Raw genomic sequence first — 27,670 nt, forward strand, 5'->3', positions numbered from 1 at the left:
CATAATGTACCGACACATCGTATAGTCACTGCACAGACACATCGTGTATGACGCGTGTAGGCCGCTGAACTCCTCTCACACTTCCCTCTGTACACAAAGCGCGATCTTGCGGTGCCACCGTGACACGTCTTAACACAGTTTAACACGTCTGTAAATACGTATTCGGAAATGATTGTCTAAATATATGTGAAGCAGGTTGATTCTGTTTTGTACCGGATAAATGTTAATGACTTTTTTATTGAAAAATGGCACACACCCAGTGCCGCATAATCACTAACCCATTTCGATATGAAACAAGTTCATTTATGAGCATTACATTACCAGTGTCATATGTCTTCTGACCGAATTCAGTGCGACCGTTGGCTTCGAACCTGGTTCCTTTAGCGCAATTACTCAGTGCTCTACTCATTAGATGTTAGCGCGAAACATTGGCAAGAACACCGTTAGAATCATAGTCAAGCAGATATGTAGATCGATAGACAACATAAAGTGTGTGAAATACCATGAAAAATTATCGTCGAAATAAAAGAGGTATTGCATGCACGACACGCCTCAGTGTCTTGTCAGCCAGTTAACAATAACTTATCATTACGTACGTATTTATTACTATAGGAAATATGTCCAATATGCAGATCCATCTTGTATGAATATGGCTTTAGTTTAGAATAAACACCTTGCTTTGCACTACCGTGGCCAAATCTGTATTCTAACAATGCGGCAACATATATCAGATAATGTTAGCCCTTTTTGTCGTTCAGGTAGGATGAGCCTTTCATAACAATTTTTGTTTACGCAGCAACGACAACGGACGGTCAAGAAGAAGTTGACGAAACCGCAAGACCTCCCTTCACAATGCCTGAGACTTTTGTGAAGTCTGACCTTAGTACAAAATCAAGAAATGTAAGAGAAATTCTCCCATTTCTTGCTGCTAATTGTTGTTGACTGTGAAGTATAAGTTGCTTGTCCGCTGTTGTCACACCTACGCGCTGAAGAAAACCAATGATCGCGCTTCCACACAGCGCCAAAAAGAAAAATAGAAGCTTCCTTTCAGCATGTCACATGCTCCGCTGCATCACCGGTAGCAGTAATGTAAAGCAAAAATAATCTAGGCACTTTCTTTTCATTTATCTGAGGAGTTTCTTGGAGGAAAAGCCGCAGATGCCGAGATCTGACTAAGCATAGCCCGTTGTAACCTAAATTCGAAAAAATCAGGCCAGGTCAGGCCGCGAGACCCCGCCATTATTTCCAAGGTATTCCTCGCGTAGTGTCCCAGCACCAGAAACATGGCGAAAAAGAATTCTGTGCTCATTGTGAGGAAAATGCCAGACGCATACGTTATTATTATGTCGCACCTCTTTGATATCCCCAATCCATGAGTATAACCACGTTCACCAAATGAATTTCAAAGTGCTTTTAAGGACCCCACTAGAAATCGTTCTGTGCAACTGTCGCTTGTCCATATATGTATATATATATATATATATATATATATATATATATATATATATATATATATATATATATATATATATATTTACACAGGTTCTCTACAAATAACCCAGAAAGTTTCCTATCGACAAAGGGGTCAGGTAAAGAGGCACAGCCTCTTCAATGATATTACTACACGCTTAAAAGTAGTATTGAAGCTTTTAGAGTCGGAACGCTTTGGAGCGACGATAACGACGAACGTCTCAACAACCTTATAAATAAATTATGGGGTTTTACGCGCCAAAACCACTTTTTGATTGTCAGGCACGCCACAGTGGGGGACTCCGGAAATTTCGACTATTTGGGGTTCTTCAACAGGCACCTAAATCTAAGTACATGGGTATTTTCAAATTTCCCCTACATGAAAATGCGGCCGCCGTGGCCGGGATTTGATTCCGCGACCACGTGTTTAGCAGCTTAACACCATAGTCACTAAAATATCTCAACCACCTCTATACACTCTATAGAGAGTGCGCAGGAGTACGTATGTCTGAATCACTTACTCACAGCGGCCCCTCATCATGAGAAGGAAGCTTAGTCGAGGATATAAACGGGTTGGGTGTATATAAGTGGGTTGGCGGTAAGGAAACAAGTACATATGTTGACATATGGGGCAGAAACTTGGAGAACAATAAAGAAGCTGGAAAACACGTTGAGGACCATGCAAAGAGCGATGAAACGAGTAATGTTAGGGATAACGTTAAGAGAGGGGAAGAGAACGGTGTGGTCAGAGAGGGAAGGGAAACAGCCGATATTCTAGTTTACAGTAAGAAAAAAAATGGAGGTCGGCAGGCCACGTAAAGCGCACAGCAGATAACCAGTGGACCATTAGAGCTACGGAATTGGTGCCAAGGGAAGGGAAGCGCAGTCGAAGACGGCATAAAATCAGGTGATGTGAGGAAACCACGAAATTTGCAGACGCAAGTTGGAATCAGATAGCGCAAGGCAGTGGCGATTTGAGGTCGCAGAGAGATGCTTTCGTGATCCAGAGGGTATAAGAATAAGTGGACAGTCTATATATTTCTACATATAACCCACATTTGTCACACAGTTTTTTCCACTTGGAAAATTCTAATGCTAACAAAACGAGCGTCAAAGCACTCAAGGCAGCACACAGTGAAGCTGAGCTCGGGGTGTAACGGTGTACCGTGTTTCTCCAGCCAAAGTGGCATCGAAGAATCACGAAAGAATGAGTCATTCGTAAACCGCCATCGATGGCTTTGAATAGCCGCTGTACACAGCAATGACTGCAAATTACAGTACTTACTTCGTGCAGCTGCTGCGCCTCGTAACATTAAGTAGTGAATGCGATAAACTACAATTTCCTGTTTCTGATATGTAAATGTGCGTTTGAGGCTGTTATTTCCACGAAGTTTGTGATGTAATGTTTGGGCCTCACTATATGCTCTCTGATAAGAAAACGGCAAATTTTTTGTTGTGTTACGCTGCCGTAAATACGACTGTGGGCTTTGTGTCGCAACTGACGCTTATAGAGTTGCATCCGTCTTGTGCTGTACGCTTTATGATTTCAAAGCAGCTCGTTTTTGCACACGATCATTCTTTCTCTACAACGTCCCCCCTGAGATAATGCCTTTGAGGTGCTGCAGGCAGATTAAGAAATAAAAAAAAACAGTCTGGCCAGTCGTTAATATTATATTGTGCATTTCGGTCTACAGTATGTGCGGCTGCCGCCTACAGATATGGGAAATACTGGCATGTCATCAATGAAGCTTACGTCAATCCCTCAACTGCCAGTCGGAGAGCTTCAAACGCGACTCTGCAGCAGTGGACTCCGTGAAGGTGCTTCCGCTTGTTATCACAGAGTTCACTGGTGATGGTTGGCATGTATAGCTCCAACAGCTCGGTACACTTAGCACCATCACGGAGTGACCGTATGAAGAATTTCGCTACTATAGGAATTGCTTTCACAGTGCAGCTCTTAATAGTTCCTTCCCGCGGAGAGCGGCGGCGTTGTTGGCGTAACCTAACGAACGAGCGCCTCGAAGAATGAAAAAAGAACGCGAAGCGCAGTGGTAGATGAAAGAAAGGTAATAGCAAATAGAGGAGGAGGAAAGCGCAGGAAAAGTTTGCAGCAAAACCATGAGTGGGAAAACGGAGGTGCGGCTGAGAGGAGGTGGCCTGCACATGCGCTGAGTTGCCAGCGGCCACACAATCCGCAGTCACGTGGGCGATTTCGTCTGCGGTTGTGAGGAGGAGGGGGGGGGGTTGAGCTATCCGCTCCCACCTATGCTTGTTTGCGGCGTCAGCTGCTGAGGGCAGTCCGCTGTGCCAGCGTGTGCAACGAGTGTCGCTCCTTCTGCAAGGGGTGAGAGCGAGCGGCTACGAGTAAGGCTCGACGTGACGCTTCCTTGGGTGTTGTCGCCGCTGGCACTGGTAGCACTACTTGCCCGCGACGAAGGACCGATCTCGTCGTTGGTGAAACAAAAGCGCTAGAAGAAAAGCGCAGTACCGCGCAAACGGGCTGTGCGCCGCCGATGGCTACGATATGGCGCCCGAATAGCGCGCGTCGTCTGTAGGAAACAAAGCGCTGCATGAGCGGACGTCTCCTTGACGGCCGCTGCTGAGAATCGCACCCACGTGTCACCCACGTGGTGCCTCTCGCGATCTGCCAGTTAGCGGGACGGACGAGCCCCAGTCCGCTCCGGTTGGAACGTGCGGCATGAGACAGATTGTTCGCGCCAGGCAATATATCGCGAAAACACGTATCGTGCTGCGCTCAACTTTCGCATTAGAGAGCGCCGTAATCGTCGTTGAATTTTTTGTGCCTGCTAAAGCTATTGTAACGGTATAATTATCATTCATTCTTTTGCACACTCTGGTACCACCTGTCGAACGTTTCAGCCGTTGGCCAAACTTGGCCTTTCTTTGGCCTCAGGGATGGGGCACCCCCACGGATGATGCAGTAAAACAACGTATCAGCGGTTCGGGACGCACAATTTCTTAATTCTAGAGAATAGCTCGTTTTAGTTGTCTTTCCTTTAGAGGAGTTTACAGTGCGTGTGAAATATATAACATATCGGCTGGAAAGCGTGGAATGCTTCTTAAAGCGGGCCATATCGTTGTAGGGGCCTTTATTGCGCCGTCTGGCCTGTTATTTTCTTGTATTGCTGGGCTTTCTGCTGCTGTCACTATAATTTGGTTCATGTACCGACTTTATAATCGCTTTATTTTGCTGTTTTACGCGCACGACAAAAACCCGCGTTACCGAAATTGTGTAGAATTGTTTATTACTGTAAACCATGTAAACACCGCAGCGCCTGTGCATCGTACATGTTCTTTTAGTCCGCGTTTTTCTAGCGCTGTCTTTTCTTCAAGCATGTAATAGACAATATAACATAAAATGTTTCGTACAGAAGGAATTGAAGCAACGAAGTGATGAAAACCGGCCAAGTCCTAATATAATGTCATTAAGCGTTCATTGCCTTGGTTTTCACTACCATCGCTCCAGAAGTAGGTACCTCTGCCTCTTTATGTGCCCTTTGGGAATAATTGAGGACTTTGGGGCAAGGATGTGTTGTCCAGAAGTGGCCCTACTTCTAGGAAAATCGTTTACAAAACGAAATATAAATTCTAAGTACATCCAACCGCGATTATGGGCTGAGGGAAGCTCTGTGGAACATTTAAAGAAACTACGGCATCAACTATTTATAGGAACTCAATTCTTAGATTGAATTCATAAAGTTTTCTACCCTTGTGATGTATTGCACTATTTACCCCACAAGGGCAGGCCTATTCTCTAAAACCCGCCGTGGTTACTCAGTGGCTATGGTGTTGGGCTGCTGAGCACGAGGTCGCGGGATCGAATCCCGGCCATGGCCGCCGCATTTCGATGGAGGCGAAAACACCCATGTACTTACATTTAGGTGCACGTTAAAGATCCGCAGGTGGCCGAAATTTCCGGAGTCCTCCACAACGGCGTGCTTCATAATCAGAAAGTGGTTTTGGCACGTAAAACTACATAATTTGTTTCAATTCTCTAAAATATTATAAATATAATTAAAAATTGTGCCGAGAATCCCACGCAGCTGTTCTTCTCCTGCAGTTCGTAAGAAGACCAGAGATACTTGAAATCGTGATGGCAGCGTTTGACTCTTGGACTGACAGCGAATGCGTCTGCATTAAGTCAAAGTTCCTTGCGGCTACCGTTAGCGGGGCAGAGCGCTCGTTTGGCTGTTACAAGTATGCAACAGTGCGGTAAGTATATGATCATGTGCTTTGTTCCGGCAAAATTACGTATTGCCCTTTAATATCGCTTCAGTGAATAAATCGTTTCATTTAGTTAAATAATAATATGTACAAGACGCAGGAACATCAAAGAGGGACCATCAAACCCTCGTTTGATGCTCCCCCTATGGTGAGGCCCAAGCTATCACGTCACTCATCGATCGGTGTCTACTTGGGGGGCGTGAGATTGGCGCACTTCGGCAGTTCAGTGTCATTTTTGTCCGTCAAATTAGCCGCAAATATCTACGCAATGAACCGTCCACGTTTTTTTTCATTTCGGGGAGTGGTTACGAGCGTCATGCTTTGACTGGGACCATTTGCTAGAGTCCTTTATTTACAAAGTAATTTATTCCATTCCTACAATATGTTTCTGGTACACATAATAATTTATTTGCGAGTGCCTTAATGGTAAAGTTATTTTCCAGCAAATACACACATGTGTGACCTTCCTTACCTTGATGAAGTTTCGAATGGATTTCGTTACACTCCCGGTATTGTTAAAAATGGCCACCAAGGACCATTGAGTTGGCGCTGGCCCAGTGGTCTATACCTCGACCAGCCGCATAAATGCACCCAGGGATGGACGAGGCGACGTTAAGACAGTAACGCAGTGTTTCATTACATCGCTACATAGCGGAGCGGTCAGCTCGACAAGCTTGTTGCAGGTTGCGAGGAAAACGTGCTAAACTTGTGCTGGAGGCTGGAAGTCCGTTGGCGGTTGCCTTTCTTAGCATCTCGCCACACCTGCGGCTGGCGCTGGATAGGAGAGAGTCAGTACAATCGTAGCCAATCGTCCCGGGCCGTCTAAAAAGAGGAGGTTCAAATGCGCACACTAAGATTAAGCGTCTCGCACGATGCAGGAAGAAATAATTGTCGCGCACGCACATGCTCACAGAGACACCATCAGCGCCGCATGCACCCACTGTAGCGAGGCGCGAAAACGCACGCAAAGGCGAAAGGCGAAACTACACGCACAGGTTTTCCCACAATAATTAGGAACTCCGGACACGCAGGTGCTCGTCGGCGGAGAGCGCCGGAGGATAAATACAGGCAATATCTGCGCATCCGCGGTCTTCCTTGCGAGCAAATTTCGATCCCTAGTGCATCTCGATTGGCGTTGTCTTGCTCCAAGAAAGGGAGCGGTAGGTGCCCTTTAGTATTGTTAATGGGGGCTGGGTGAATGAATGTCTGTGGCACAGCATGCACTGTAATCTATAAATAAAGGCTTGTGGATTCCTTGCAGCGTATTCTCGCCATGGTATGCATCCCATCTGGGAGATAGCAATGCTTTGCGTGATTTCGTGCTAGTGAGGCGGCTTGGCTACAATGGCATCGCTGTCCGATTTTTTTCTCCCTGTTAGTCTGTCCTACGAAGTATTAGTTCTTATTAAATGATCTCCTGATCCGTGTTACTACTAGCTTCGTAATAAGAGGACAACTTCCACAAATAACGCGGCACGTTCATCAAGGCCAATTTCACGCACATGAAGCCACTTCATGCAAATGGCACTCTAATGAACTCTTCACGACTCCAGTCATTTATTGGCGCACCACGTTACGTGGTTCGCATATATCGTGCGCCAATCAATCACGGAATCTTGACCATTGGTAGCGAGTATCCTTACATATTGATCGCATTTCCGCGTTTGTTGGCGTAGATACTCATTTTCACACTCATTAGTTTTTTTTTTTTGCTCAGAGGGAAAATACAATGATAAGCAAGGGTAGGCTGTGTGAGCTGAATGCAAAAAAAAAAAATATTAAGGAGAACATAGTAAATCTAAAGAATAGGAAGAACACTGGCTTTATTTTTTTCCACAGCAACAAAAAGAATCAAAACGTCGCTTTGTTTCGTCTAAAGAGGTTGGCATGTTCCGCTATCAATATCTCGCGAATGCGCCGTCCACACGAAGCGAAGCTTGCAGGCGGCGTGGAATTGTCCTGGAGAGCGCATCTAAGAAGTCGCTCCTCTCATCAAGGCGCTTCCACTCGCGCGTTATGGCGAGCCAGAGCTCGCCGGCACTGGGCCCTCCCAGATTCAGCTTAGATAAACTTTCCTTCATAGTGTCCCACATGTTTTCCATAACATTGAATTCTGCACCTTTCGGAGGCCAGTCAAGAACGCCAACACCACGTTCTTGACGTTTTTCCACAGCTCTGGCGGTGCGCACCGGGCTCAGCTCTTGTTGGAACAAGTAGCAGCCATCTTTAAATGGCCCGTCCAGAGCGTACGGCAATAAGTGGTAGCCTAGAATTTCGCAGTAAGCTTCAGCTGTGAACGATGGGGACAGTGGGATTAGCGGACCGATGCCCTTTTTGATAATTGCTCCCCAAACGTTGACAGCACAACGGCCGCTGCAGTATACCTAGGAAACATACCCAGTCTCGTATCTGCACGAAAAGAAGGCAATAGATAAAGGTCTTTTCAGATGAGATAGCTTTTGCGCGTCCGAAGAATTTGTGTTCAAACGATCGGAAAGAAAAAGAAAGTACCTGCACTTGTATGGTCTCTATACGCGGCGCTCTTGATCCCATCTAGATGAATATGTAAATTCATCTGAGAATATGACGTCCTTCCATTCTTCAGTCGCCCAGCGCTCATATGCCCTGCCAAACTCAAGGTGCCGGCGTTTTTCGTGCTCCGTAAGGCGTGGCTTTTGTGCCGCGACAAATCCACGAAGACCAGCCTCTCGCATGCGTCCTCTATTTGTTTCCTCACTGGTGTGCAGGTTGAGGGCTCTCTTGATCATGGCGGGCGCTCTGAATAGGATTGGCAACGGCTGCAACAACAATGAGAAGGTTAGACCCTTCCGACGTGAATCGGTGTCGTCCCAATCGTGCTGCATCTTTGAGTCGGCCAGCTTCATTCCTGTATGCTTGGATCATTCGGTTGACCGCACTTATAGACTTTCTTGTGAGGCGGCAGATCTCATGTTGAGGTATATCTTGCGACCTGAACCTAAATTTATTTCCCCGCACATTCATCGGCACTCTCTTCGGCATGTTGCCTCGAATGGAATAGGGCGGAATTCGCGTAGCTGTCACTGTTTAAATATGTTCGTATCTCTTTCTCAATCGAGCCGCCGATAGCATCACGATTGCATCAGACGAAAACACCGCCCTTTGCCAGCGCTAGTCACGGTCACCTACCATAAATATTTTGAGCCAACGATAAATACGACCCACATGAAAAATGGAAAAAAGGGCCCCCAAGCACCCGAACATGCAGAAACGAACGCTTATGCTCCAACGCGAGTGCATGCGCAGACACAGCTTGTCATAGACACCACCGGCCCAGGACCCCTTGACAAAACGCAAACGGGCACCTAGGGCTACCGTTTTGGAGTCACGCAACACAAACTAGATGTACTACGGACCAACCTTGCTCGCTAGGGAGAGCGCGCACGCACAGATCATGGTGCTACATTTTCCACAGGTGCGCTCCGCGGGTGAGCGGCCGTGTGTGCTGCGTTCCGAATCATTCTGGGAGCGCCTGTACGCTTGACGGTGCGCGGAAACCGGCGCCGGCAAACGTGCGTGGGAACTGCACCACCTGCGCGCCTACGCATTCGAAGATGGTGTGGGACAGGTCGTACACGTTTAACCGCTTCGCGAGCGCGGATATCGGCTACAGACCGACGTAGGACTCTGGCTGCCTCGCGTTTCCACGCACCTAATTACACAGCCTGGTACAATCAACACTGAGTGAGGTAGATTTAGGTTGTGCGAGAATGTGACTTTAATGCGTAGGCATTCTTTGGTGAGTGCCCCAGCAAAATCTGTCACGCGAAATGTGTAATGCTGTGTATCCGCACAAAACGCGTCAATTGCGAAGTTAAAACATTTAATCGTTGGAATAGTGTAAACGCAGAGGATTGGTAGCGTTAATAGCCATAAGGAAGAACTCAAACAAAAATTGATTTACCGCAGAGAGAACCGTTCTCATCAGGCTTCCTTGAAAGCTTGCTCACTTTTATACCGGCCGTCGTGGCTTAGCGGCTATGCTGTTTCGCTGCTAAGGACCAGCTCACGGGATGAAATAGCGGCCCCATTCAGATGGGGCGAAAAGCAAGAATGTTGGCGCCCCGTGCATTGGGGTCACATTACAGATCCCCTGCTGGTCAAAATTATTCCGGAGTTTCCCACTAGGCCGTGCCTTGTAAATCATTGTTTTGGCCGCAGAACCCCACAATTATTTTAAAGCTTACTTTTGCGCATTGCGGATTCGTGTGCAGAGAAGCGTGATGTGTGGTTGCGGGGTATAAAACTAAGAATAACTGATTGGTACGTGTGATAATAATAATAATAATAATAATAATAATAATAATAATAACAATATTAATGTTTATTGCCACAAAATATGCAAAACAACACAAGCAGGCCGGTATAAGCGTCAGTTGGCTTGTAGGACCGTGCCAATGAATATGATAGACAAGGTAAAAAAAAATATACATAACCCGCCGTGGTTGCTCAGTGGCTATGGTGTTGGGCTGCTGAGCACGAGGTCGCGGGATCGAATCCCGGCCACGGTGGCCGCATTTCGATGGGGGCGAAATGCGAAAACACCCGTGTGCTTAGATTTAGGTGCACGTTAAAGAACCCCAGGTGGTCAAAATTTCCGGAGTCCTCCACTACGGCGTGCCTCATAATCAGAAAGTGGTTTTGGCACGTAAAACCCCAAATATTATTATTATCTTATTATTTAAAAAAATATACATAAATTGATGAGGCATGATGAAAAAACATTTAAAAAATAAAACGAATGGCAAAAAATTGAAAAGAACAAGATAACATTTGGTTATCTACATATAAAGAAAGTTGAGGAGGTAAATATTGCGATGCAAAAATAAAGTTCAAGAGGTTAATTTTACTGTAGCTGCTTTAAGAAGTGTTTGAGCGTGCTTTTTGATGTCGCGTTAAAAATTTCTTCTGGTAATTTGTTAAATATGTCAGGCACATAAGCACAGCGTCTGGCCACGCCATACCTTGTGGCTGAACGGGGAACCACATAACGGGCATGTTTTCTAAGCTCTCTTGCGGCGGCACTTTTTTGTTTGAAAGCGGAATTCCTGAAATGTTTAACAAATGTTTCTATAAGTAATGAATAGAAGTTCGGTAGACCAAGTTCACGGGCGATACTTGCAGATGTTACTATTGGGGAATTGCATGCAACATTTTTAAGGATGTTTTTTTATAATCCGGTCTACCCTGCATCTCCATCGATCCGATCAAAAGCCAAAGACTGTAATGCCGTACCTCAACACACTATAACCTAGTGCATGTGCTATAATCTTTGTTTACAGAGAAGGGTGCAATACTTTTGATATAAAACAACAGCCACGCTACTGACCTCAGTTTAGGACAAATAGGTGATAAGTGATGTTGCCACGATAAATTACTATCGAAGTAGATTCCGAGATATTTCGCACAATCCACGTATGGAATAGGCGCACATTCACAATGAACACAGTCTGACTCATGCAAGTAGGGAGGCATGTAATAAGAGTAGTCTTAAGTGGGGAGCGAAAACAACCAAGTTTTGTTTTTTGGGCATTTAAAACAATTGCATTATTAGAGAACCAAAGCATTGCCTTGTACACGTCATTTTGCAACATTTCAGTGGGCCTTTTATAAAAAAGGTGTTTCGCTAACAATACAGTGTCGTCAGAATACTGGAATACTGAACATTTCAAAATTTCCAAAGGGAAGTCTTTAACGAATATATTAAACAACAATGGCGACAAAATTGCGACAACAATGGCGACAAAGTTCACTGAGGAACTCCCGCTTTTACCGACAGCTTAGAACTAAAAACGCCCTTATCATCCGTAGATACCACCTGAAATCTGTTGCGCAAGTAAATTTCGAGAACTTTGTAAAAAGGCCCACGAAATCCCCAAAAGTGCCGTTTAATTAACAAGATTTGATGATTCAGGGTGTCAAACGCTTTCGCTACATTTAAAAATAGCGCACATGTGAAAAGATTCTGATCGAATGCCGAGAACAGTTCATCTGAAAATTCCTCAAGCAGTGCCACAGTACCACGCCCTGAAATAAAGCCAAACTGTCGATTGGTAAGGATAGAAAATTTGTTGAGAAAAGAAGACATAGTGTGGAAAAGAAATTTTTCTAAGACCTGAGCAATAATCGGCAATATAGAAATTGGCCGATAGTTTTCAATACTATCTTTCTGCTGACTTGTGTAAGGGTACAACAAGTGCAGTTTTTAAGCATTTTCAAATTCTGTCGCCTTCCAAAAAACCTTTCAGTATATGCAGGATAATATCTGACAGCGCATTGAAATTCCTTGTGATGGTGTGTAAAGAAATTCCATCACATCTAGTGGCCTTGTTAGGACGGAAATTGAAAATAATTTCTTCCAGATCACCTCTTATAATAATAATAATAATAATAATAATAATAATAATAATAATAATAATAATAATAATAATAATAATAATAATAATAATAATAATAATAATATCTTTATTGCCATAACACATATACGCATTATAATCAGGCCTGTCTAAGCCTACAAGGGCTTGTGGGACATGGCCCTGCGGAATTGGCAAGGCAATACATTGAAAATAGGAAAACAATCACATATCAAAGAAAATAATGACGCTGTTACATAAAGCGCGCGACATTAGATTTTGCTGCGCAAATTTATTTCAGTAGTACCTAGAGTTCAAGCTTACATAAAACGAACAAAACATACAACACAAAATGCAAGAATTCAAATCTTTGAAACAATGTCCTCATAAATGTTACCTGAGATGAGAAGGCAAAGCAATGTGAATATGTAACATGTTTAGCCTACAGAGCACGTATCATCTTTTTCAGTGATATTTTCGAAGTTGCTGTGAAAATGCCCTCTGGCAGGTTGTTAAACAGATTAGGAACGTACACACATCAACGGGCCTCACCGTATCTCGTTGCGGAACGAGGCACAGTGAAACGCAAGCCCGAACGGAGCATGCGCACAGGTTTATGCTCAACTTTGAAATCTGAGTTCCAAAAATGACGTAATACCACTGTTTCAACAAACAATGAGCGGAACGAAAGAAAACCTACGGCGGTAAATATGTTTCGAGAAGAAAACAGAGGCGAATTATACGCTACACTCTGGAGCATGTTTTTTAAAAGAGCGTCCACCCGGCTCTCCCAACGCGCAGAACAGAAGGCAAAAATTGTGGTGCCATACCTTAATATTCCGTACGCAAGAGCGTTTACAATTGCTTTTTTGACTGAAAAAGGTTCTATACTTTTACAGTGATAGAGTACCCAGGCAACGCTTCGGAGTTTACTGCATAAATACGCTAAATGCGATTCCCACGACAGGTTTGAGTCAAAAAATTCGCCCATGTATTTTATAGACTGCACATATTCCACTGGAGTACAGCTACAATGCGAACATGACTTATTATGCAAAAAGATATGTTTGTCTATCAACGTCATCTTTAAGGAATTTCTGAAGCAAATCAACTTTGTTTTTGAATTGTTGATTACAAGAACATTTTTAGAAAACCAATCAATTACGTTATAGACATCTTTTTGTAACATATTGATTGCTGATTTGTAGCATAAATGCTTTGCTAGCAGAACGGTATCATCGGCGTATTGAAAAATTGTGCATTTTGAAACAGTGGACGCAAGGTCATTCATGAAAATATTAAAGAGTAGCGGGGCTATGATGAACCCTTGAGGGACTCCAGCTTTAATAGGCAATATAGAGCTACAGTGATTGTCTAATACTACTGTTTGCGATCTGTTCGATAGATAATTTTTCAGGATGTCATGAAATGGCCCCCGGAAGCCCAATAAATGTAATTTTTTCAACAAAATGTCGTGGTTAACTGTTTCAAAGGCTTTACTAATATCTAGGAATAATGCAATGCTAAACAAATTTTGGTCGAAAGCGGAAAAAATTTCATCCGAAAAGGATTCTAAAAGTAAAGTAGTACCTTTACCAGAGACAAAACCAAACTGATGAGGGGACATTATTGAGAACTTATTAATGAAGGAAAGCATTATTTCCAAAAGAAACTTTTCTAACACTTGGGGCAGTATAGGCAAAATGGATATGGGTCTATAGTTTTCAATTACATCCTTTTTTCCTCCTTTGTGAAGTGGCTTGACTAAAGCAGTTTTGAGCCTTTCAGGGATAGAAGAATCGTCCAGAAACCAGTTAAGCATAAAAAGAAGAATGCCCGACAGGGTTTCCAAGTTACTTTGGAGCATGCGCGCTGAAAGGCCATCAAGACCCGGTGGTTTGTTCTGTCTGAAGCTGAAAATTATCCTACGTAAATCAAGTTCCGACAACTTCGGCAGGAAGGCTGAGGCAGATATAGATTTATGAAGCGTGCAGTTCAGAGCATGCCCTTGAGTAGCTCCGTCAGACGAACGAGCAAAATGACGGTTAAATAGATTAGCCGTTGTTGCGGAGTCGTTCGAAAAGGAATGAATGGCAGATCTCGAGTCTGCTTTTCCTCGAAGGTGATTGATTAAAGACCAAGCCTTTGCTGGGTTTTTCAAGGCTAGGTTAAATTGATGTAAAAAGTACAGCCGTTTTGCTGATCTAATGAGGGCAACTACCCTGTTTACAGCTGCTGTGTACTCAGTGCGAAGTGTTACATTTTGGGGGAACGTTTAGAACGTTTCCACAAGACATCTCTTTCCGCTATAGCACGAATTACGTTAGCACTTATCCAGTTATGATTTTTTCGGCGTTTTCTTGTTACAGTTTTTTTTTTGCCAAATTTTCAAAAGTTTGTATTTCACAAAAGCAGTCGTAGACATGTGCAGCCTTTCTGTTCATTAATGTAGACCAATCAAATGCCCTGATTAGGTCATCGAGCTTACGCTGGTCTATTATAGAAATCTGGACGCTGCTAGGCGAGTCCTCTGCGCAAGCGCGTGTTGTTAATGGGGTGGACGACACAAAGCGACAAGCCACAAAATAATGATCTGCCAAACGCTGTTTTGTGACGCTTGAATCTAAAGAATAATTTGAAGTACGAACCAAAATATTATCTATGCATCAACTGACTACATGGCCATTTACCAGGCCTTCTCTGGTTGAAATGTTTATCGTATTTTCAATCCCGTGGGAAGCTAAAAGGGATAAGTAGTCGGATACCGCACCCTTTGTGTGACAAAGAGCGTTTATGTTGAAGTCTCCAACTAGGCATATTTTATCCACCGGGTTGAATCGTTGTAAGAAGGCTTCCAATTCTATTAAAAAGCGACTGACACTATTTTATGGAGGACGATAAAACGCGAATACAGATAGCGGGAACTGCCCCTGAGCCACTTTGATAGCAAGACATTCCGCAAAAGTGAATGAAACATCGATGTGTGACACGTCTTACACGTTTTTGACGAAAATAGCAATCCCTCCTCCTCGCCGATGTGATCGTGTCACAAAGTGTGGTTGATAACCGTGTAGAACAAACGTATCCAGACCTGTATCTGCGACGTTAATTTCTGTTATAACGAGCAAATCCACAAAACTAAGTGTTGAAGTGACAATCATTTCAAATTCGTCCCAGTATTTCCGTAAGCTTCTAATGTTGAGATTAATAATTATGAAGTCACCTTTCGACTTGTGACTGCAGCTGTCACAGAAAGACTGAAAATCGGGAAACTCTTGGCAGGTGCTTGCCATTATGTTAGACAATCTTTTCAACGTCTGCCAGCATGTTGATTCGAATCAGAGTCGAGGATTCATCTTTCTTTGCAAAAATTTTTCCGGCTTTGACCCAAGTGAATTTGTATCCCTTTCCTTTGGCTACTGTCCTTACTCGCCAAAACAATTCTCGATTTTGCTTGGTTAGATTTTCATTGAAAAATAGTTTTGGCAACTTATGAGAGTGATGGAGCTCCCGCAATTTGCCACGAACCTGGAACCATCTTTCCTTAGCTGTAACAGATGTGAAGCGCACCAAGACTGTGGGAATCGAATCGCGTTTTCCTTGTAAGCGATGAACAGCCACCACATCTGATAGGGTGAAATCCGCCAATTCCAGTTTATCAGCGAGCTGCCCCAACGTCTGCTTCAAGTCTTCGTGATCTTCTTGAGGAAGGCCGTGAATTTCCAGATTAGCTTGCGGCTGTATTGCTCACTGTCATTTTGAACACCGTGCAGACGCTGAAGCTGCTCTGCCTGCATTTGCACTGTAGAAGATAGAGCGGCAATCTCAGATTCGTACTTTGCATTTGAGTCCTGAATTCGTTTAGCTCAGTGATAACCGAGTCGTACTTATTCGACGTAAATACCACCGCTTCCTCCAGATGGTCAACGGACTGAGTTAATTTCGAAAAATCTTCTTTGAGGCCTACAAGTGTGTGCACTTTTTGAGTCAGGAATGGTAAGCAGAGATGACTCTCTTTTATGTCCTTGAGCTCAGCCGCCAGTGACCCATTCGGGATCGCGTTATCGACTACATGAGAAATAGACTGACGTGGAACCAGCCCGGCTCTTTGTAATTCTACAGGTTTTGCAAATCCATACTTCTCTTTTAGACAAACCCATTGCGCGGAACGTATTTTGGGCAATACCAGAGCAAGATTGGCCTAAGTGATAGGAATGGTTACAGCTTGAACACTTCATTAACTTTCCGTCAGTGGGCAGCTGTTTGTGACACACAATGCAATTTTCATCATCGCCCGATATGCTAATTTCATGAGGTAGCAACTCAATTGCAATCAACAACCAAAAATTGCAGTCGGCGGCGATACAACCAACAAAAAAAGTAATAGTGTCGCAACACTCTACCTGTTAAAAACGAGGTATCAGCCTTGGCCGAGGGTATCGCCGCCAACTGCAAGGAATCGTGGGCGTCCGGCCAAAATATATAGGTGCCCCTCTGCCAGAGTTTCCAGGTGAGTAGACGATTGTCGCTGAATCCAGAGACTAGCAACCCAGTCCTGGTGTAGCAAAATGATGGACCGGTCCTGCGACGCTTGACGAGAATCCCGGAATTCAGGAGTAGCAGCGGGGGCGGTGGCTTGAAGAATCGGCAAGCCAGTTGCAGTGCAGCCCCAACACGTTCCCGCGGCGCATCTGTAATCTGTTAAAAATGAGGTATCAGCCTTGGCCGAGGGTATCGCCGCCAACTGCAAGGAATCGTGGGCGTCCGGCCAAAATATATAGGTGCCCCTCTGCCAGGGTTTCCAGGTGAGTAGACGATTGTCGCTGAATCCATAGCAACCCAGTCCTGGTGTAGTAAAATGATGGACCGGTCCTGCGACGCTTGACGAGAATCCCGGAACTCAGGAGTAGCAGCGGGGGCGGTGGCTTGAAGAATCGGCAAACCAGTTGCAGTGCAGCCCCAACACGTTGCCGCGGCGCATCTGTAATCTGTTAAAAACGAGGTATTAGCCTTGGCCGAGGGTATCGCCGCCAACAACAATAATAATAATAATAATAATCTTAGTGGCAACATGGCACTCTAGACTGAAGAAAGGCTGATGCGTGTACACTAGAGCGTCTGATATCTAGCCATCTAGAGCAGGAATTGGCGGGCGCACACACACGCACGCACACACTTGCTCAATCATATAGCACGTCACACACGCAAAGAGTCGATGGGTGCACAACAGACAGGAGTGCCAATTCAGTCCGGTCGCAAGGAAGGGGAGTCCAAAGTGCGAAGGGTTTGCAGAGAAAGCTATGTATACCAGATGTAATCATGGGAGTTGCAGTGTCGGGCAACTCCCATGATAATATCTGATATACAGATGCGGCTCCGGCTGTGCTGATTGCTTCTTCAGATGAGCTGAAGAAGAAAGATGAGTGCTGTCCAGAGAGCCGTCAAGCACCCTGTAGAATGGACAGACCAGAGAAATGTTGCGCTGTTAGTAGAGCGTGTGCCAGTTGAGGGCTTTGACGCAATCCTCGTAGGCTGGCATGAGCTTGCGACAACCGAAAAGACTGGACTAGAGCATGCGTGTTCGGCGCTGAACAAGCGCAAGTTTGTCAGCAAGGCGAGCTTGGTACGGGGACTATACTGATAAGCAGCACTCAAGCCTTGCCTGAATGATAGAAGTGTAGAGTGCTCGGAAAACCTCAGGTCATCAAGGAACGGAGACACGGGAGCCATAAATACTTCGTTTAGCGCAAACAACGGACACAAGAAAGCGCCTTGTCCTGTCGCCTTTTCTTGTGTCTGTTGTTTTGCGCTGAACGAAGTATTTATGGATCCGGACCAACTAGCCCGCCAACACATTGTGCTGAGACACGGGAGACAAACCCACGATTCAGCCAATCCTTAGACACAGTCCTGGTAATATATGCGAAAAAAATTGAGACAACAGCTGAATGTTACTGCCAGAATGGGAAGGGCCCGAATAGTCTTTATAGAGGTGCTTCCAAAGAAGTACATTGGACACGCAGCCTGTTTTGTTGTGGATGCTACGCATGGTAGCACTTTTTGCAGTGCTACTACAAAGTCCGTTATTTTAGGCCTACTGGTTCACCTTTAGGGAATATACTTATTTCAAGCCCATATGCTTAACATCGGCGTAATGTTGCAGTGGTAGTGTTAACTTCTTAATCAAACGCATTCTGCGAAAATGCATTAGGAAGTTGGTTTTGAGTTTGTTTTTCCTAACTACAGTTTATAGTATCGCAGCAAGAAACATTTAATAGAAGCTGAAGAGATTTGGACAGTCTAAGCATACCGACTGCACAAAGCACTAAAGACACCCTTTCACCAGCCCCACAGTGCACTCACACCATACGCACGTTCCATAAACAAAAAGTGAGATATAAATTAATTACAGTTTCATTGACTCAGTACTATCTGCTTCTGAAGCAGGCGTCGGAACAGTCCCGATATACGCTGCTACATGCACAACTTTTGCATAATGAAAGTCTTGCTACGCACTGCACATGGTTCGCACTTTGCAAACAGATCATTTCTTTCTGCAGTGCTCAAGTATAAGGACACAGAGACTCAAACACGGCTGCCTTGTGTCACGTATCCTTCATTGCGTCAGTTTTCTTGAGTACAAAATACGCAAGCACTTGAAGTAAGTGAGTGAAGGAGTACAGTGAACTTTTACTGAACTGGATTCACATGCCACTGTGAGCTGAAACGGACGCGATGGCTGATGATGCATACGTGCTTCCCATTGCTCGGCTACCAGTTTCTTTCGCTTTCGAAAGTTATCATTGCCACTGGAAACAGTACAGAGCTCGCACGTTAAACTTGAGACACCCCAAACCACACGAAACACGCCGCGGTTGACCGCCGGAAGTCTCACACGTTCATTCACCACATGACACACCACACGAAGTGAGGAGTGCCATATTTTATATCTCTGCAGCACCAAACGGAACTGAAAATTCAATTCCTTCGACAGAGTTTCCCAGCTTAATTCACTGGCCAGTTACGAACTCAATGGACGCGCTAGGCCTGCGCGTAACGAAAACAACGACGGCGGTAGGCGATTGCTGATTATCCAGACTTCGCTGTTCGGAAGCATGCTTCCATTCGTTTCGATCTAAGCACTGTAAATATCAATTGAAGTACGAGACGACACCTGTCGGAACGTCTATCTGTGGACCAAGTCGGCCCGCGCTGGCACGCGTCTCTGGAAAGTGCAAACCGCCATTCGTCGCCTGGCGTTGCAAGCGCAAGGTGAGCCGGCGCGATCTTACGCACAGTGGCAAGCGTACGAGTTGTTTGACCTCAACAACTTGTGCAAGTCTCCGGCTTTCCGACGTCTTTTAAACGTCGGGACATTCGCCGTACTTTTGACCGCGTGACTCAAATTGTTTCTCACAGAGCAGGCATTTCCCAGCGATTTCAATTAGACCACAAATTTACATCCACGGTGGCGAAACTGTATGCGATGCGGTGGGCTGCCTGTCTTACGAGAGCTCAGACATCTCATGATTGAAAAGCTGTTCTTCTATGTCATATCATCAATGCCGCCGCTAAAATTATTCTGTTAAAGAAACGACTCCATGGCCTGTCGTGCTGTAAATCACCTAACTTTATCTCCGTGCCCAGAGAAATCACTAGGTTATAACTTTTCGAAGGGTGCCTTACCGTGGTCATTGAAATGGAAACGCACGCGCAGACAGTGAGGTAAGATCGGCGGATGAAATGCGTATTGTCTACTCGCGACTTGGTACAAGGTCACCGATCACGAGACCTCTGCGGCACTTTAAAGAAGAATGACATTATTGACTTTTACGTGCCAAAACCACAATCTCATTAAGAGGCACATGGTAGTGGGTTACTCCGGAATAATTTAGACCGCCTGGGGTTCTTTAACATGCACCTTAATCTAAGTACGTGGGTGTTATCGCATTGCCCGCCCATCGAAATGCGGCCGCTGTGGCCGGGAGTCGATCCCGCGCTGTCGTGCTCAGCTGCTCAACACCATAGCCCCAAACAACCACTGCGGGTGGATTTTACAAAAATACGCAGAGCTCAAACATGAAAACTTCCACAGACGCCTATACGTGATCGACCCAGAATGTAAATTCCGTTTGCCCTCGATGGTGACGTGGAGCAAAGCGTCATTCCTCCGCAGGATCCGGCAGGGCGTTGCTTTATCACGCCACTATGCACACTTCATCGGCGGGTCGGAGTGCTCTGATTGTGAGACGCCTGAAAACTGTCAGGTACTTGAAACGTTGGAACACATCTTGCGAGGTTGCCGCGCGGTTATGCTGGAGCGACTAACGTCGGACACTTCTCTAGCGAGCGTTGGCAGGCAACCACTGTTGGAGGATGCTATTCTTGGCAAATAGCCTGATACTACACCTGCGAGATGGATATCTAAAGCGCTGAATTTCCTGAATGACATGAAATTAGACGGGCAGCTCTCCTATCAGGCCGCCATTTATTGTACATATATACTTACCACTCTTTTTTCCCTGATAATCCTTCATCCCAATACGCTCACTCGGCTTCCCTGTTCCTCAGTACAAAGTAGCAAAAGTGCGCATGAGTTAAGGTTGACCTCTCTTTCGTATCAATAAAATTTATCTATTTGAACAAAGTGATTGATTTATGCAATTGGAACACGAGCCCATCTTATTCAATGCGCACGCGTGTGATAAGTTTCTGGAGATAAGGATACACTGAAACGCTGAAATCTTTTCATTTATTTGCGATAACAATCATATTACCACATCAGGAGGGTTATCACTTTTGATGCGGACGTCACGATGGTGTTCAGTGATCAGCCGTGGAAGTGCAGCTCGGGCGTGAATCTCCAGAAGGTCCCGAAAAACGCGTGACGTGCTGTCCAGCCAGCGGTGAAAAAACGCCTGCGTCCATTTAGCCCTGTGAACGTGGTTATGCAGGAGCTGGTCCGGACTTTTGACAAGTAACACCACCAGTACTGATGGTAAACGAAGTTGCACAAATATCTCCACCGTGCGATCACGTGCACACGTGCGTGCTCGTGTGCTGCGTGCTGCTCGTGCGAGCTCGTGTGCGTGCTCGTATGCTGCACTTCTGCACACGTGCGAGCACGCACGTGTGCAGAAGTGCAGCATACATACTCATTCTTCTAGGTCATCCGCCAAGCGCAAGGGCCTTATTATACCTAATTGATGCTTAAGTAAGTTGCGTGAGAAAATGCCTAAGGTACGAGTTGAACACATGTCATAGACATTATAGCTCTGGATTGCTATTCTAATAAAAGAGAAACATAAAGCTGTTGCGCGGAAATTGAAAGACAAATACATTTCCCAGCTGCTGTTTGAGGTCTGGATAAGTGGCCACGTCCACTAGGTCGCGGTTCCGTTAGCACAGCATACAGATTCTTTTTTGTAGGCACTCCACCTAGCGCAAGTGCGTTGTTGCATTAATTGAACTTCCCAAATAGACAGGTTAGAAAGTTCGTAACGAACGACTGACCCACAGACTGCAGACATGATAGCATCGGATTTAATTCAAATATAGGAGAAAAATTAATTCTGTTGCGCGGAAACTCAAACACAATTTCATTTTCTAGCTGCCGGTTTATGGGAGACCCCGCCACGAAGTATCCTGAAGAGCTTTAGAGCTTCGCTATACAACGACGAAGCCAAGTGGACGCACCGTCATGCTGCTGCCAGTAGGATATGCAGCGGAGCAACGGAAGAATTCTCATTTATAAATTGATGGGAAAGCACCAAATGGCCCATTGAGCGAAAAAGCCGGCCACTGTAGCAGCATAACGGTTTCTAAGTTCTTATTGGCTTTGACGCCACGCCACATGCGCGCATGCACGCGGCAAAATGGCCGACAGAGAACACCAGCGGCCGCGCTGGCGCGCAAGGTGTTGCGTGTGGTGAGAGGTAGTCCATGTGACGCGACGTCACCCTACCGCTCGGAAGCCTTTATCTGCGCGTTCGGTGACGGCGCAAGCTCTCAACTGCGTTCCAACTTCACCTCGATAATTCCTTTAAACGAATTAATGCATTAAAAGGTCACAATCTCGCACGCAAGGCAAAGCATCGATTGGGATAGCAAAACAGTGCACAACTATACCAAGTGAGAATAGTAGATTCATCGGCCGTGTAAATTTGGACACAATAGCTTACCAAGTGAATTAAGCATGATGTAAGCGCGCGCGAGCAAACATGAACACATCACGCTCAACGAGCGCGAACTCTCGCTGTCAAAGCGCTCTTGTGGGCAAGCGCGGCAGCATCAGCGAGCGAGGTGACCTTGGTGGGGTCTATCTCTTCAACGCAAGAGCGACGAGAACTTAACGCGCGCAAAGGTATGAGCCGTCTGCGCATTCAATATAGGGAGCGCGCGGAAGCGGTTGCCTTCATATATGGCGCGCGAGATTGAGCCGCGATCAACGGTAGCCCTTCTGTCCTGTCGCGAAATGCGTAGTTGCTGCCAGCGCATAACGCCGCCCCTTCCCCTCATCCACCCACGGCCTTTCGCGCGACGGAAGACCGTGCATTTGCTCTCCGCCGTTATCGTGCGCGCGCCCCAGATCGCGCCGCGATCGTTGGATTCCCTCGATCGCTTTCACTGGAACATACAGCATCAATGCGTCGCGACCGTGTTATCGCCCTTGGACTTCATACGGTCCATCAAGGCGACGGCGACGGCAGAAATGCGCAATAAAAACACAATATATTTGACAGAAAAAACACTGACTGACCATCGAACCTAAGACCCCACGCTCAGAAGCCGAGCGTCTTATCTACAGGGCTAAACCAGTGCCTCCTTGTTAGCAGGCTTGTGCCCCGCCCCGCTCCCGCGCGTTTTTGTAGAACGCTGTCTCAGGAGCTTTAGCGCAACGCTAAACCTTACTGTCACTTTGAGTTCTTCGGCCATCGAATGGAATCGCCCAAATACTTCAAATTTTGAACTTATCCAACCACTGTGGCAATGCATGAATGCCGGCAGGATAAAGTGATTGGTCCTTGCGTGGCAGCTATGAACGGTTAGCTGGATTGACCTTACTATCACTGCTGAAGGATTAACATGCCCGGAAATTTCCTTAATAGCCCAAAAATAGACAGTGACCTAGAACAACATCGTAACTGTGTGGTGTATGCTGCAGTACCTCTCTACTGAGTTTGCACAAAATTTGCAGTGTATAGTGGACTGTACGCAGCACGCATTGTTTCGAAGAAAGGAACGCCCGTGGTAACGAAATCAGGAGCGCTATAACGTAAAGCTATTCCAACCCTTTCTATTCCAATTCCGCTATCAGCCCTCCGCGATTGGTCAAAAACTTTTTTGGACCACCCCCACTTCGCCCGTCTGTCACGCGACGTCACGAAAACCGCGATAGCTCCCCATCTGATATGACGTGCACACTGTACACACTGACTATTGACAACTAGACCGAACAAAAGAAAAATTTTTATTTCTTATTCGACGCCTTTTTCCATTAGCCCTCGGCTATTGGGCAAAACTTTTCGGGCTGCACCCACCTCACCTGCCTGGCATGCGACGTCACAAAACTGCGAAAACTCACCGCGTCAAAGTGACACGTACGCGCTAAAGATGCAATAATCTGCCGAACAAAAGAAAAGTTTCTTATGAATAGCCGCAGGCTGCCCCGTTTAGAAAGGAATAGAAATGGCTGCCGCCGATCGCTCAAGCACTGGCTACTCGCAACTTCCGGAGAGCTTGGGCTTATTTGCGTACAATAAATGTTTTTGCGGGGCAGTGTAGTATTTTCGAGCACTTTCGGCACATTTACGACCTTGCTCTGTCAACTTTTCTTTGCTGAGGATCTGTTTTAGCGTCATTCTTAAGCTTCGTTGCATGCCGCTGTGATTTTCGACCAGCCACCGCAAGCTAAATAACGAAAAGCGGACCAATCGCAGCCGCCGGCACCACCCTCTTCATCCAGTTATCGATTTTCAGTGTACTGCAGGCTCGGCCCCATTGAATCCCTCTCCCCTAGAGCGTGCTCCTCGCCTCTTTTCAGCCAATTAGATAAGACAAGCCGATCAGTGTAGGCAATGTTATTCGTTTTTAAAGCTAACAAAAGTGACCTCCTATAAACGAGGAGCGCGTTTAATTGGTTCAGACAAACCTGAGGGTCACCGCCCGATGCTTGCGTCGGCACTTACGCAAATATGATGTCAAGAGATTGGAATAATAACATACTGGAATAGTTTTACGTTATAAGGCCCCAGTATGTTTCTCATCGCTAAACTAGGAACCAGTTGGAAATCCTTACAGCCACACTCACCTTATACGCTCTTTCCAGTGGGCAGGCCATCAAGATAAATGGTGCCGACCCAAGTCGCAGGTGATGGCCCACCAAATAAGTTGTTGCCTACACTGTGGAAATTAACCTTCCAGCTTAATGAAAATGTGCAGCTTCTCGTCCCTGTGGAAGGCGGACAGTTGTCTTTGCAAACAGCGTGCGTTGCTTCGCGGAGCATCAGCTGTGCGGAGTTAGCGTAGACTGTCCCTTATGGGAGTTGCGTCTTTTTTCCAAGCTGGGCGTTTTTGGCATTAGGCGCTCCATTTTTTGGATCTTCTCTAGAGCCAAATCTGACGGTGCAGAGCTGTCAGGTCGGGCATCGTCTTTCGTCGACATCCTGCCTCTTTGAAACCGGTTCATCAATAACTATGTATACAGGCTGCTGCCTCATCATGTTGACAATTGAATTACTGTGCGAAGCGACGTTGGGGTACCACGGTCTGATAGCCGACAAATATCAATGCATTGAAAGCATGGTAGTAGGACTGCGCTAAGTAGCTATTTGAACCTGAGTGCTGCGGAAAGTACGGGTTTCACTTGAACTGCTCTATAATATAGGCTAAATTGGAGTAGGATATTCAGAAGGGCGTCTCATATACAAGCAAATAGAACCAATAATTTTTTAGTATTGGTCTCCATTGTCTAGGAAGCATGCGATAAATATCTGAAGTGACGTAACTAGAAGAAAACGGGAGCTTTTATATTGCCTACATGTGAAGAATAAATGTTGAGCAAACATTATAAGGTTTGCAAAAGGGAACGTCCTACGTGAATGCGTTTTGACGCCTCGACTTATTGTAATCAACAGATTATTGTTGGCGAGTACAATTTCTGTTAAGCTGACTCATTATATTCTTCTCCTTGCAGTGGTGCCCCTCCTGCACTTCAGCATACGTATGTATCGTTTTACTCGTTTACTGCGTTATAGCGTTGCATTATATATAAGGTATGTAGACGAGCTCCCCAGATACAGGGCACTATGTTGCCAGAATAAGAAGGAGCAAACGATCATTACAGAAAATTTGAAGGCTTCTTGCGGTACTGAGTTTAGTTGCATAAGTTCCACAAAAATAAACATTTTCACTCTGTTTTAGTTTACCACCTACACGTTGATGCAGTCTGGGACTGTAATAAAGGGTATCAATGCAAAATTCACTAAGTTTAGTGCTAGTGCACAGTTTTTAGCCGAACGCTTATTGCACTGAGATACGCATCCAACCACATTGGCGTTACAGACAGCTAGTGACATCGTATGAGAGTCAGCAAGATGCGAAAGCTCTGATTAACTTTCGAGAAATGGGAGACGCGCAGTTTCGCGATCACCTTATGTCATAATTGCGCATGAACGCTATGAACTGAAGCTCTGATCTGTCCGTCGAATCGCCTTTCCCCGCTCTTTCATTGCTTCATTGTTCGGTCATCTGCAACAGCGCCAAAAACGCGGCTACACTCGCCCACGCACGTCGCCAGCGTAGCAAGCTTGTGCGGACGATAGTGGAAAATTTCTCGTCCGTTTCAAGTCTTACCTATGGATACCGTACATATATGAACCCAGCAGTCACTTGTAGAGCGGCCTTTATAGATGTCTTTTCGCAGCTACCCAGTATTGACGGCGAAGCAGTGACGTCGAGTTGATAGTTACGTGTCAGAATATTACACGTAGCGTAAGGCTCGTAGTTGTAGTGGAAGAGTGAATTGCAGTAAATGTAACCCGACCCTGCATGACAGACTTTGGATGGCGTGCTTAGACTGCGCAAACTCTTTGACAATTCATTACGTCAAGCAAAGTTGTCAGACCTGAGGTGTTAAAATGTAGCTACTTCTGCTCACCAGCCTCTGCGATTGGAACATGAACACACCTAGACATATTTTGCCACCTAGCCACAACATTCTGACGCAAAGGGAAATCGCACAGTAAATGTGCGCAGTGCTCGTCCTAAAATGTACGAGAATTAAGGAATGCCTATTTTTAGATGCAATAATTCAAGACGGTGAAAAATTGCGCTGAGTGTTCATAAAAAGCGCCAAGCGTCTCAGCACGCTGGCTTGCACACAGAAAATGCTTCCGACTCTTATATTTCGTTTACCGAGGCATGCGCTCATCGCCTAATGGTTTGAGGATCGAGGTGTTGTGCTTGGACCCTACCTTCGGAAAACTTCATTTATGTTTATTAATTAAACACAACGTCTTTCTTAGCGACTTTACCACCCGCTTTTCTCTATCGGGTATGTTTCAACCGTTACTTGTGGGCCGATCCCAAGGATTGTGCAGCCAGCCAGGCCATTAAAATTGCATTAAATTCAGGTTTTAGCCTTGATAGTGCTTCGCGCTAGTAATATTTAACAGCCTCAGCAGAGTTAGAAAAACATGGCGAGGCGGGACAATTACAACATGAAAAGTCCAGCAAATATATTTTCCCATCTCTTCACACAAGAAGCTGACACTCAGATAAAAATAGTTTTTTTATTTCTGCAGTTATACATAAAGCTTTGGGTACGTCGCATTGCTAATGCTGGTAAAACACCAGCTTGCTTCATGCTACAGCGGGGCCGACTGAAATTGTGTATTAGTCGTACCATATGAAAAATGTAACGCAGGAAACTTCGCAGCTGCACGAAAGCTAAACTGATGATATGAAGTTCGATACTCAATATTTTGTGCCATAGAATTCGGACAACTGTCGACTCTCCCGATATATCTAGCTTCAAAAGTACACTCATGGCAGAACCGAAACATTGTTTTCAAGTTCCTACATCGTTAGTGAGCTACGATTAGAGCAACAACGCAGCTGACAGACTATAAGTTGGGTTTGCGGTCCCTTGAATGACGTAATTTCCCATCTTTCAAACTCGCACTGTCATGAAGCGCACGCAAGAGCATCGAGACGGGACAATTATCGCGGCTGGTAACATTGACAACACTTTGATCGGTGCTTGTTTATAATACCTTCGAACTAGTGTATAAGATTCTATCCTTTAAAAGAAAGTATACATGTTTTCGTGGAAAAGTTATGCGATAGACTAGCTTGTAAATTTGCTTTTTTCTCGGTACCTAATCGGTCACTTAATTAATTGTATATTTCAATCTTCTTCTCTTTCAGGATTGGCACGAAGGCGATTATAATGGTGTACGTAACGGAAGAGTATGATGTTTTCTTAGATAAAAGCTCCTCATTAAGGCATATTCGACGCAAGTATTACGCATAGTGCGCTTCTTAAAGAAGCTGTAGTTCTA

General features: G+C 45.3%; 1 protein-coding gene across 1 annotated transcript; it reads left to right on the forward strand.

Moving 5' to 3' along the window:
* Positions 1–801: 801 nt before the first annotated feature.
* LOC142591404 (uncharacterized) lies at positions 802–27,642 on the forward strand. The gene is made up of 4 exons (XM_075703732.1): positions 802–900; positions 5,552–5,703; positions 25,303–25,329; positions 27,537–27,642. Exons 1-4 carry the CDS (start codon positions 853–855, stop codon positions 27,640–27,642), a joined length of 333 nt encoding a protein of 110 aa, XP_075559847.1. The 5' UTR covers positions 802–852.
* Positions 27,643–27,670: the final 28 nt, after the last annotated feature.

Source organism: Dermacentor variabilis, chromosome 8 (assembly GCF_050947875.1).
Source record: "Dermacentor variabilis isolate Ectoservices chromosome 8, ASM5094787v1, whole genome shotgun sequence".
NCBI lineage: Eukaryota > Metazoa > Arthropoda > Arachnida > Ixodida > Ixodidae > Dermacentor > Dermacentor variabilis.

Coding starts and splice junctions, on each gene's coding strand:
- LOC142591404 (XM_075703732.1), top strand. CDS start 853: ATGCCTGAGACTTTTGTGAAGTCTGACCTTAGTACAAAATCAAGAAAT. Junction 5,704..25,302: donor TACAAGTATGCAACAGTGCG/GTAAGTATATGA, acceptor TTCTCCTTGCAG/TGGTGCCCCTCCTGCACTTC. Junction 25,330..27,536: donor CCTCCTGCACTTCAGCATAC/GTATGTATCGTT, acceptor CTTCTCTTTCAG/GATTGGCACGAAGGCGATTA.